Raw genomic sequence first — 12,500 nt, forward strand, 5'->3', positions numbered from 1 at the left:
TCTTATATATGCATACACATATTGTTCTCAATCCACTGGTTGAAAGTTTAGCCTAGAAAAAGGACATTGCATGTTATGTTTTAATTTTCACAATAGCATGTGCTGAATCGCAAAAAAAATCTATTTTCACTTTCACTATGATGACATTGTCCCACATTGTCTCAATAATGAATACAAGTTATGTCCATAACAACAGGTGAAAATAAAAGTAACCCTTTTAAGAGTGAATGCAGACTTGAACTACATTGGACTTGAACTACGTTTGAACCCAGTACAAGCTGTGCATTGAACTGATTTCCGACTGACTGCGTTTTATTCCACTAGGTCATGGCTGCAGGCAACAGTGAATTCCTCCACCCACTAGCTTAGCAAGGAGAACATGTTACTGTGTAATAATGGCAATGCAATGAAAGAGAAACATGAATGCATGTCAATAAGACTGGACAGACACGTGATCAAATCTCAACAAAGCTGTTGCTATTCGGGTTGCACACGTGACAGAGGGATGGGATCCCCTTTTTTGTATCGAGTTCAACAATCTCTGGACGCCCACCAACAAAGCTGTACAGTCTGTGACAAACAGATGAGTTGGCCTTTTTATTTTTAGCCAAGTCATTGGCAAGTCACATCAGTGGAGGAGCGGTAGCATGGACTATTTTAAGCTACGGTTCATGTCAGAATGAGAAATCTCCCCACGGCTAAAGGGGAAAAAAATGAAGCAGAAGATTGTTAAATGTGCTTAGCCTAATGTGTTTTTGTAACTCATCATAGGTTTTCTATGACACGGCTATCCGGTCTTGATTCTTATTTTATCTTCTTCATTTTTCTAATGACACAAACAATGTAAAATGTTAATCGGTAGCATATTCCTAGATAGTGTAGTTTACAAAAGAAATGCAGTGTCATGCTGACCAGTGCCTCCCCCCTGCATTCCACTCCAAAAGTCATGGTCCACATTTTTCATGGACGATGGCGATTATCTCCTGCTAAAAATGAAGCCTTTCAAATTGTACTCTAGCTGACGCTTTTACCTTTTACCCCCTATGTATTTTGGGAATGTTGTAAACATTTTTTGAAGATATTTGGGCATGTCGTAAACATTCTTTTTCGATTTTCCCCCAAACTTGACAAAATAGCAAAATGGGTCGCATCACGATGCGTTGTGAGCTTGTAGGTCCGCTACTCGACATACAACAAAGTATATCATCAGAATTTTGAAGTGTTTCCATTAAAAGATTTATGCGCAAAAGCCTTAATGCTCAAAAAACAGCTTTATGGAAACACAACTATAGACAGGTTTCTTGTCTATAAACATTCAGTGTATTCACCACTTTGACTGAAACACACACCTCTGAGACTAATCAGTTGTGTGTGATTAGAGGCAGCTAGAGCAGCAAGCTGCAGTGCATGATAACGTGAGCTCCATCTCAAACTAGAAGGATGCCAGATACCGTATGCTGTACAGCAGCCATTCTCAACCTGCGGGCTGAGGACCACTGGTCGGCCTTGAGGATTATTTTTTTTCGTTGCGTTTTCGAAATCTGAAATCCACAGAAAATAATGGGCGGCAGTGTGCAAATGTGTATGTTTTCTTTGTGATAAATAGCAGCTTAAAGTATATTGATCCAAGCCAGAACACAATCGATAGATTCATCATTCAAATTAGAATGCCAAGGACCCCCAGTTTGATATGCATTAGGCTACAGACCCCCATTTAGCCCAATGGCATCTCTATCTCTGAGACCCCAATTTATATTGTGTACACACAATTTATAAATGTACACTCTCTGAGTTACAGACCCATAAGGGTACATTTGTTTCCCAACTATCATTTAGCTGGGGATCCCCTGTAGCTCCCTCAAGGACCCCTGGGGGTCCCCGGACCCCACTTGTGCTTCAAAGAGTGTGTTCTGTCCCCTAGCTGAGCAACCACAAACCCATCTATAGGGCTTAAGTGGGCAACAGTTGGGTTCCCTGCTTCTGGCCAAAGGACATTTCAAGGACAGATTGCTGTTGGTGGCATGGATTGAATCCATGAGCACTCTGCTATATATACTGTTTAGGCTCTTTAAACATAATAGCGGGGAACATCTTTTACCGCTTTAACAAAGAGGCTCCCAGCATTTTGCAGTTACAAAATATAGTCATAAGAATACAGAAATAAAAAGCAACAACAACAGTCAATCAATCAACAGCGTGCCAGATACAGTATATGGGCTTAATATTGATGACATCAGGGATCTCCATATATGGGCATAAAAGGGACAAGGACGGAATTAATTTGTAACATCATTGTGATGTCATAACAGGTCAGCTATATCCTTCTGCTGAGCTGGGATGAGGTGTCACACACTGTGACGTTCACATGCACAGGATCTGCAGGCTTTCATAGTAAATGCGACCTACGATCGCAACAAAAAGGGATAATGCCTGTGTGAAGACGAGGGGAGAGTCTAGACAGAACAAGAGAGAAAGACACACTCACTCACACGCACGCGCACACACACAACCACAGAGTTCACCAACCTATTCCCTTTCACTTCCTTGATCGATTGGAACAAGATCAAACCTGGCCTGCTTACTATATAAGCCAATAATCGAAATCCATTCCCTGTTGGCAAGGGAACACTCACAGCAAACAGTCAAAATCCTCCGAGTTTAAAATGGACCCATACAGTATGTACTAGTCTGTACTCTGTACCCATAAGGGTTAAATTAAGACAGTGTGGATTTGACATAAGCGTTGACATAATTTATGTCTCTCTGTGCGTTCCCCTCTGAGGACCTGCCAGGACTGCACCACGAGCATGTTTTCACATTCTAAAATAACAGTTAGGCTTGGTATGGAGCCCTCTAGTCAGCCTGATGACATGTCCCGCTGCGTGTGATAGTGCAGTGTTTCTCAAACGTTTTCATGTCAAGGACCCCCAAAATAATGCATATTTGGCTGGGTGGGAACCCCCATCTGAACATTTTGTATTGCCAGGGATGTAAAAGATTGAACATTTAACCCATTTAGGCCTGGAATTATTTAAAACTTTAGCTATTGAAAAATAGCAGACATACAAGCTCACACCTGCGAGCTTGTAGATCAGCTATTTCTTTCTTTTTTTTTAATGGAAAAATCTTTTTTTCTCTCAATATATCTTTTTTGTAACTCAAATATTTGCTTCTGGGTGGTCCCTGGAACAACATGTTTTAAGATGGGGTCCGCGGCCAAATACATGTAATTTTGGGGGTCCTTGACATGAAATCGTTTGAGAACCGATGATTTAGAAGAAGGATTTAGAAGACATTTATAGAATTGTTTGAAAAATATTCAAAGAATTTTCAAAAATAGCGTCTCTACGGCATACACATGTACCGGTATGTGTCTCTACATGCATGGGAACACGTGCATGTACTGTATGCACATGTGTGTCCGGGTGTGTTAATTTGCTGATCTATGGTGCCTGAGAAGCGGATCTGTTATTATATGGATTCCTGGAGCTGCTGCAAGTCTCCTGGCCTTATGCCCTGTCATTTAACCTGAGGACTGAAAATATCACGTGCGAAATTAACAAATCGTCTCCGGGGACGGGACTAGTTATGCCCTGGCTTTTCAAATAAGTCAGTACTTCCAGCTGCCTTGAAACTCTGTAATAATGTAGGTTCACTGTGTTGTATTACCTTCAAGTATGCAGATTTATTTTCATACTTTACTGAAATAAATGGAACCCAGTTGCTTCCTTCCTCGAGAATCAAACAAAATCACGGGATGCTTTGGAAAATTGTCAGCAGTAATGTCAAGTATGCTGTGAGTCATTCTCTGTGGGCAAAACATGCCCAGACCACCTTTATGGTCTTTTGATTAAAGACTAGGCTAGCTGTGTGTGTGCGCGCATGCGTGCGTGCGTGCATGTGAGTGCATTTGTGCGAGTGTGTGCGAGTGCGTGCATGCATGAGTGTTTGTTTTGTGAACATGGTGTATATATAAATTGTAAATCAAAGTCTCTGTTTATCCAACGTCGCAGTTGTAGCAACACGGCGCGGAGAGATGTGTGTCCCCAGTCCAGCGGCATCTTATTTTTAGTTATCTGAGTTGTCTTGACGGACCGCAGAGATCGTCTTACTGTGTGTGTCGTGCGGAAAGCACGTGTCCTTAAACTGTGCCCCGTGACATAGAGACACATATAGCTGTAGCCGGACACAATCGCACATGTACATACAAACTACTGTAGCTATAAACAGAACAGACGTCATTCCATATACTGTGCATCACTTTCTTTCCCTCTAGTGGGTGCGTGTTTGATGCCTAGGATCAAAGGAGGTCTAGCACAACCACACACCCTTTAAAGGCAGGTGCTGAACTCAAAAGAGACATTGATCAAGAGTTTGCACGCTGTAGCTCCCTTCTATGACTTTATTGCGGCTTCCGCCTAATAAATGTGGAGTTTCGAGCACTCTTCAAAAACTGGTCCTTTGCTTTTGCTTGTTTCATATCAAAATGTTCCCAGTTGACCCAGTGATTGAAAACCAAATCGAAGAATGACATCCCGGCCTTATATTGAGTCAAAGGGACAGCATTGTTGTGGCGTCTTAGTGATGAAATTGCTATCCTTGATCATGATTGCTGTGCATCAGTGGTTCTCAAAGAGGCGTCCGGGGACCCCCAGGGGGTCCTTGAGGGAGTTCCAGGGGGTCCCCAGCTAAATGATAGTCAGGAACCAAATGGACCCTTATGGCTATGTACGGTAACTCAGAGAGTTTACAAATTGAACCAAATGGACCCACCTTGTACACTAAGTTAAATTAACATTGATTTTACATTATAAATTGGGGGTCTCAGTGATAGAAATACCATTAAATGGGGGTCCGTAGCCTAATGCATCAAACTTGAAATTAAAATGGTGAGAACCACATACCGGTACTAGAGCTGTAAAAATCTTCAGAGCTGTGTAAATTTGGGGGTCCTTGACATGAAAAGTTTGAGAACCACTGGTGTACATACTTGCCAAAATGTTCAGCGGACACAAAAAAAAAATAGTGGACTCTGGTCAAGTAAGGACAGCGGGTTAACCGTTCCATTCTCTCCCTCTCTCCCTGCAGGCGTGGACATCCTGAAGCTGGTGGCGGCCCAGGTGGGCAGCCAGTGGATCGACATATACCAGTCCCTGGCCAACGCCACCGAACGCGAGGTGGCCGCCTTCTCCAACGGCTACTCGTCGGACCACGAGCGGGCGTATGCGGCGCTGCAGCACTGGACCATCCGCGACGGAGACGCCAACCTGGCCAAGCTGATCAACGCCCTGCACCGCCAGCGCCGCATCGACGTGGTGGAGAAGATCCGCTACGTCATGGAGGACAATCCCCACGTAGGTGGAAGTGTGTGTGTGTGAGAGAGAGAGATGAAGCAGGGACTCCCACAACCTTTTCATAGATTCCATATAGTTTCATTGTTTGACAGCACGATGAACCGTCAATACTTAATAAACTTTCACTCTGTACTTACTTAGTCTGCTCTTTTTCCCCTCTACACCCCTCTACACAACGCCTCGCAGCGCGAGGCGTTGTGAGCTTCACACGAATGACACGTAGAAATATCGAGCCTTTCCCAATGGATGGAAGTACGGCTGAATACCAGATGGTCATGACTGTGTGTGCGTGCATGTGTGTTTTAGGTATTTAGACTCTAGAAAGTCTGTTTGATCAGTGTGTGTGTGTGTGTGTGTGTGTGTGTGTGTGTGTGTGTGTGTGTGTGTGTGTGTGTGTGTGTGTGTGTGTGTGTGTGTGTGTGTGTGTGTGTGTGTGTGTGTGTGGAGTGGCTGTGGCTCAGGAGGGAGAGCAGCCCGTCCCCGAACCCGCACATTTATAATAGAATATATTCCGCCCGTTTTCACCCGTCAAACACGGGTACCCGTCGGGTACCAGCAGGGCCCCGACCCGTTGCAGGACTTTGCCTCCAATGAATCGTTGGTGTTAGCTTGCCACCATTGGTGTGTGAAGTGTGGGACTGTTCACTGCTTCATCTCCCAACGTATGAATGAATAGACCATTGTAAAAGCGGTTTGAGTTAGCTTCGAAAAGCGCTATAAAATGCACTCCGTTATTAGTGGGTGTGGAAGGGGGGGTTGTTGCAGGGAAGCAGTTAGCTATGACCTTAACTTAACTGTCTGCACCCTCCGTTTGGAGCGCTGTCAACACCTCTACAGAGCACAGGGAACATTGGGTTCCGTACCCTGTCTTCTACTGACAGAAATATTCATTACAGAAGGTTACTTCTAGGTAAAGCTCTGGCAGGTGGGGGAATGCCTCCGTATAGACGTCAAGGAGAAGCCACTTCCCGTGTTTCTGTTCTATCCAGATCTGTCGTCATGCCCCCACACCCTCATTACTTGATAACTAACCTCACTTCACAATTTATTTTAAATACACAGACGCACAATCATGCACACAAAGAAGAAAGCACACGCAGATGACAGTCACACGATGCACACACATTCAGACACAAAAAGATTTACAGTACTCACTCGCGTGACTACAAACAGACGTGACCTACCTGTATGTGTGTGTGTGTGTACAGTATGTATTAGTGTGTGTAAGCGTGTGTGACAGCAGACACAGGCATAAACATTATGCACACACACACACACACACACACACACGCACACACACACACACACACACACACACACACACACACACACACACACACACACACACACAGCCTGATAAAAACGATACATCACTCATCAGCATCCCCTTAACCCCTCCATCCCTCCATCCATCCCTCCATCCCTCCATCTCTCCATCTCTCCTCCCTTCCTCTCTGCCTGCTTCCTAACATTCTACCAGTTGATCCATATCAGATTAATGCTTGTGTCCTTGAGGGCAATTTCCAAGGTTAACCCAGCACAGTCCAAAGGCTTGTTCTGGGAAGCGCGGCAGCCATCTAAGATGTCTGTCTCGGGACCATGTCGTAATTTCGCCTGTCACCGCTGCTTAATAATCGACGGGTTGATATCCGAGCGTTGTTTATGTCTCCAGCTCTCTACCTGGGTCGATAGCAGATGAGATAGCGGCTAATAAATCGTCTGCTGAGGGAGGATCGTTTGGCTGCACACACGTGCGCGGAGGGGCGCGCAGCGTGCTGGAGAGCACAAGACTGTAGTCACGTGTCGCGGGAATGTGTGTGTGTGTGTGTGTGTGTGTGTGTGTGTGTGTGTGTGTGTGTGTGTGTGTGTGTGTGTGTGTGTGTGTGTGTGTGTGTGTGTGTGTGTGTGTGTGTGTGTGTGTGTGTGTGTGTGTGCGTGCGTGCGTGCGTGCGTGCGTGCGTGCGTGCGTGCGTGCGTGCGTGCGTGCGTGCGTGCGTGCGTGCGTGCGTGCGTGCGTGCGTGCGTGCGTGCGTGCGTGCGTGCGTGCGTGCGTGCGTGCGTGCGTGCGTGCGTGCATGCGAGAGCGCAACAGAGTAAGAACCGGATGGATAAAGACAAATAGAGGAAGGATGAGGTGAAGATGAGAGGAAGAAAGAAAGACAGAGAGAGTAGCTTATTTTCACTGTCGGGCAGAAACCTTGTCGTAGCTCCAAGTTTCAAATGTGTATGTGCCTTGCGGTGCGAGGCGTTGTATGCTTGTGGATCGGCTATTTTCACTAGTTTAAATATCTTTTTAAATGATAAATACAAAATGAACGGTTTTGGAGACAGACAGACAGACAGACAGACAGACAGACAGACAGACAGACGGTGACAGGCACACAGAACACGTGGGTCAGATATATGTAGGCATTTAAAAGGTCATCCGGTATTGATCTCTTCTCCACACAGTGATGTTAGGTCAAAGCGGGCTGCCGTGTCAATGGGCCTGTTATGTAACTGTTAACTGGACCCTGACAGGGGAATGTATTCCTTCTCAGTATTGACGGCAGCACCCTAGCGAACGTCAGCTGTTAGTCTACTAGTGGATTCTGTACAAACTAGAGCAAAAAGCAAAACATCAGAGTGTTTTTTTTTTTTGCGACAGTTTTGAGCTCTCGAGGAATTGGAGATATGAGGTTTCTGCCTGACAGTGACAATATACTGCAACTCATTCCTACTCATCACATTTTGACGGTTGTTCAGGTGCCTTTAGCACCCACACGCTGATGCCGAGGACAACCTTTTGCGTGCCACGTTGACGTTGAAGGAATGCGGACCATGTTGACCCAATGTGCAGCTCTCACTGTAAGGTTAGACACAGTCCTTTTGGTTAAGGTCAGGGGTAAAGGGTTAAATTTAGATGTCACGCCGACGACTGCGTTGTGAGCCTACTTACATGGTCAGCATTCCTTCTGCATTTCAGTCGGTATGCACACATACACACTTACACAGTGTTGCTTTCCTTGTCTGTTCATTTCCTGCCTTTTCTGTGGGATGACGGACAACAAACACATGTCATGTGTCTGTGTGACTGGTGTTGGTGTCCATCGTAATTGTTTTTTGCTGTCCAGGAAAGTAGGTCATGTCATTTTAAACTAACAATTCTTGCTCCAGCGGTAGAGACACAGCGGTGAATCAGCCTTCATTTTATGGAACTGATAAGGCGTGTCATCCCAAAAAAAAAGAAAGACATTTGAAGCTGTGAACACACAGCTACAGTAAGCACATTTTGCCTCTCTGTCGGTCGGTAGGTCAAAAATTGAAAGCACAAATAAGAGCTGGTCACAGCTTGTCGCGAGGTACTTACAGGCTTGTTATATTACAGAATGATCAACTCTTATTACTGTGTCTACCGTTATGGTTAGGATTAATTGTGACAGCTAGCTAGCTACGTCAAAGATACATTTAATTGGTAAATGGTAAATGGTGCATTTATATAGCGCTTTTGATCCAAAGCTCTTTACAGAGATTGTGCATTACATTCACCCATTCACGCACACATTCATACACCGGTGGCAGAGGAAACCATGCAAGGCACCAACCAGCTCACCGGGAGCAATGTGGGGTTCAGAGTCTTGCCCAAGGACCCTTCGACATTAACTCAGGGGGAGCCCGGATTCGAACTGGGAACCCTTCGTGCTCTAATAACGGTTTCTCTACCCCTGAGCTATGCCGCCCCAATTCTAATTCTGATGTCTTGGAGAATACAAGATGTCTTGGAGAATACAAGATGTATATTGAACCTTGTTACCTAGCAATGTTTTAAACATTTTAGATCACAGCTTTCATTCCTTGAATAATAATATCCGTAGAATTCATAATATACTCTCAGTATGTACATTAGGATGAGACAGTTCCTCATCGGATCAGCAGTTATCCTTAAAGGGATATTTCACTATCAAAAAAACTTTTGGTCATTTTATCTATTTATCTATTTTATGGTCATGAGCTGGCCGTGTTTTTTTTTTTGATAACCTTTTCATTTATTTTTAATAATTCTTTGGGAAAATTAAATACAATAAAGAATTATTAAAAATAAATTAAAAATCCTATTAAAAACATGGCCGGCTCACATATTATGAGGGTATTATGATAATAATAATAATAATAATAATAATGGGTATTTTTAATGAATCTCTCATGGTTAAAATGGAGTTTGAAGTTACAATGGGTGTGTATGGGGATTGGGGAGGGGCCTTGGACGGGAAAGGCCTGATAACATTTACATCAAATATCTAAATATTGAATCAAGGATATTAAAAACTGTTCAGGGTGTTCCCAAAAGCCTGATTAGACGATAAAATGACCAAATGTTTTTTGTGAAATATCCCTTTAAGTACTTAAAAATAAGTACTTTCTACGGATCTGGCATAGAGGTGTTCAGATATGTAATTAATGAACAGTCGTCTGTGCTGTTTCGCTCGGCTAGCATTCCTCGGTGTGTGGCAAATGAATGGATGTCGCTGGACTGCAACAGGCCGAGCTGGCAGCCTGGCAGCCTCAAGGAGGAGTGAATGATGGAGGGAGAGGGAGAGACAGTGATTCAGGGAAGGTGTTGGAGAGAAACAGGGAGAAAGATTAACAGAGGAAAGAGAGATAGCTTCTCTAATTACTGAGACTCAGCATGGCCACTCTCCCCCCTTCTGTCACGCCTGGAGTTAATTTAGCAACGATCACCCTGTTCAAAACCAAATTATTATTATTTTTTCTTTCTTTAAACACGCTGTGATCATCATCATCATGTGACAGTCTCAACCCTACACGTCAGGAGATGATGACGTATTGATTTGTCTGAAAAGAAAGTTGCAGCATGTTAGTAATATCCAAATTGTTTATAATATTTCAGATCATTTATTTATTTATTTTTAGCCCCACTAGCAGCAGGGCTCTGAGGACAGCGATGGTGGTCAAGCTGGTCCTTTTGTCCGTCTGTCCGTCCAGCGAGTGTCGCTTTCCTACCATATCGCTGCAATGAAACTAACTGAGCACATACATAATATGCTCACTGGTCCAGGAACTATAATACTTTCGGTGACCTGTATGACCATTCTTCCATTTCATAATATAGTATATTCCTTTCAGTCTCTTAGTCCTGTTAATCGTTGTGATCTCTTGTCATTTAATAAACTGCAGTGTATAGGCCACCAGGCCAGTAATGAACAGTGGCTGCCTTAACTATTAATATGTTTGATGTTTGATTCTAGATTTAGATGGCTAGATTGGGTCTCTTAGATCAGGGTACAATATTAGCCTGGTACCCGCCCTCTTCCGGAAACCATTTCCCTCTGGATAACGGAAGTTGGTCGTTTACTAGGTTAGTACAATATGTGTCTTCTCTAGAGGAAGGTAGAGATCCCAATCAGCCTGCAAAAAGAATTACCTACACGCACGCACACGTGCACATGCGCGCGCGCGCGCGCGCGCACACACACACACACACACACACACACACACACACACACACACACACACACACACACACACACACACACACCGACCGGTCTCACTTTGGAAGACTTTAGGTTTAAAGAGACTACATTTTTTCCACTGAGGTGGGATCATGGATAGTTCATTTCAAACCTGGTATCATGTCAAGAAGAGCTTTAACTCCTGACAGATTTTCAGTTTCAAAACATGCTTTAGCTTGCCTGAGGAAGGGAGTCGGGAGTCGGGAGTTGAGTGTTAATTTAACACAGTTAGTACATGTGTTAAATTAACACTCTGGATTTTGCTTTGTACCAAGACATACTTTACATGATTTACCTGAACTAAACATAGTATATGCTATAAATAACACATTTCAATTTTCAATTCAAAGGGAGCTTTATTGGCATGAGAAAACATATGTTTACATTGCCAAAACAGATAAATACAGTCGTAATCAATTAACATCTTTGTTGTCATACATTTCTACATAATTCCTGAAGCGCCAACTATTTTAATGCACAAAATATACGTGCAGAGGATTATGTACAAAACTGATTCGGTGTTATATCTGTTTTTCGTAGATTTCATCAGTTTTTGGACCTTCTAGCTTGTGCTGGGAAGAGTGTACGAATGGAACCAAATGGACCCTCTTCTTAGTCAAATTAACACATGGAGGCTTTTACTGTGTACAGGCTGATCAATCCAAATTAAATTATAGAAATGACACATACAGAGATGGCACAATCCAAACAGCACCACTGTTTTGCTTTCTGTCCACATGAGAGCCTCCTGAATCAATTCATCGTGACCAATACACAAGGACAAGAGTGATTTATTCTGTGAGGAAATGCACTTTGTGATCCGTGTAATTACATTTGTTCACAGGAGACACACAGTAACACAGTGGCACACAGAAGAAGCCCGTCATCAGACATCATCAGTCGTAATTCATTTCCTCCATTATTTCTCTCCAACTCTTGAGAGTTCTGGGAGAAATTACGAGTCAAAGGAGTTGTTCAGCCCCAAAATGACTTTTTTCTATTGATTACGCACGCCATGGAGACTTGAGTTCAATAATATTGTTTTGGTTTTTGTTGCATTCCACAAAAATGTGATTATAGTAAACTTACCCTGACTGTTGCCATGCATTTGGGTCCCCATCCGGAATCAATGGGGGTAAATTTGCTATAATCAAATTTTTGTCTTAGGAATGCGACAAATCATTTCTGGGGTGAACTACTCCTTTAAGAATGGATAAATGAACACGTTTACTCTGGATCCTCTGAAGAGTGACTTTTGATTATTATTATTACAAAACACTTCAGTTCAGTAAAAATAAAATAATCAAATAGACAATCTACGGGACATTCTGCATAATGATTACTTTCTACTAGTAACTAGTAAGTATTTACTTAAAGCTATACTGTGTAACCTTTTTAATTAAACAAATCTTTAATTTGATCTAACTATTAAATCGCTAAAGTTTTAGAAGACCCACTCCGTGAATTTCAGCCCCTAAAGCCTTCTGTAAATATGTTTTCTATGATCCTGGCCTGGGACCGGATTTCGTGGCAAAATTACGTCATCTGCATCCTTCCGTATACGTTGTCTTCCGGATCATACACTACCGGCCAGTCACAGCGCGTCTTGCCGTCTTCTCAACAACAGTGTTTACTC

General features: G+C 43.3%; 1 protein-coding gene across 1 annotated transcript in view; it reads left to right on the forward strand.

The window, feature by feature from the left end:
- Positions 1–12,500, forward strand: part of tnfrsf21 (tumor necrosis factor receptor superfamily, member 21) — a gene marked incomplete at both ends in the record, with an annotated part of 63,753 nt that overhangs the window by 35,832 nt on the left and 15,421 nt on the right. The window contains one exon of the mRNA XM_080744861.1: positions 5,089–5,354. Coding sequence (XP_080600987.1) covers positions 5,089–5,354 — 266 coding nt within the window. The remainder of the gene's footprint in view (positions 1–5,088; positions 5,355–12,500) is intronic.

This window comes from Nannobrachium achirus (assembly GCF_963921795.1).
Source record: "Nannobrachium achirus genome assembly, chromosome: 16".
Taxonomy (NCBI): Eukaryota; Metazoa; Chordata; class Actinopteri; order Myctophiformes; family Myctophidae; genus Nannobrachium; species Nannobrachium achirus.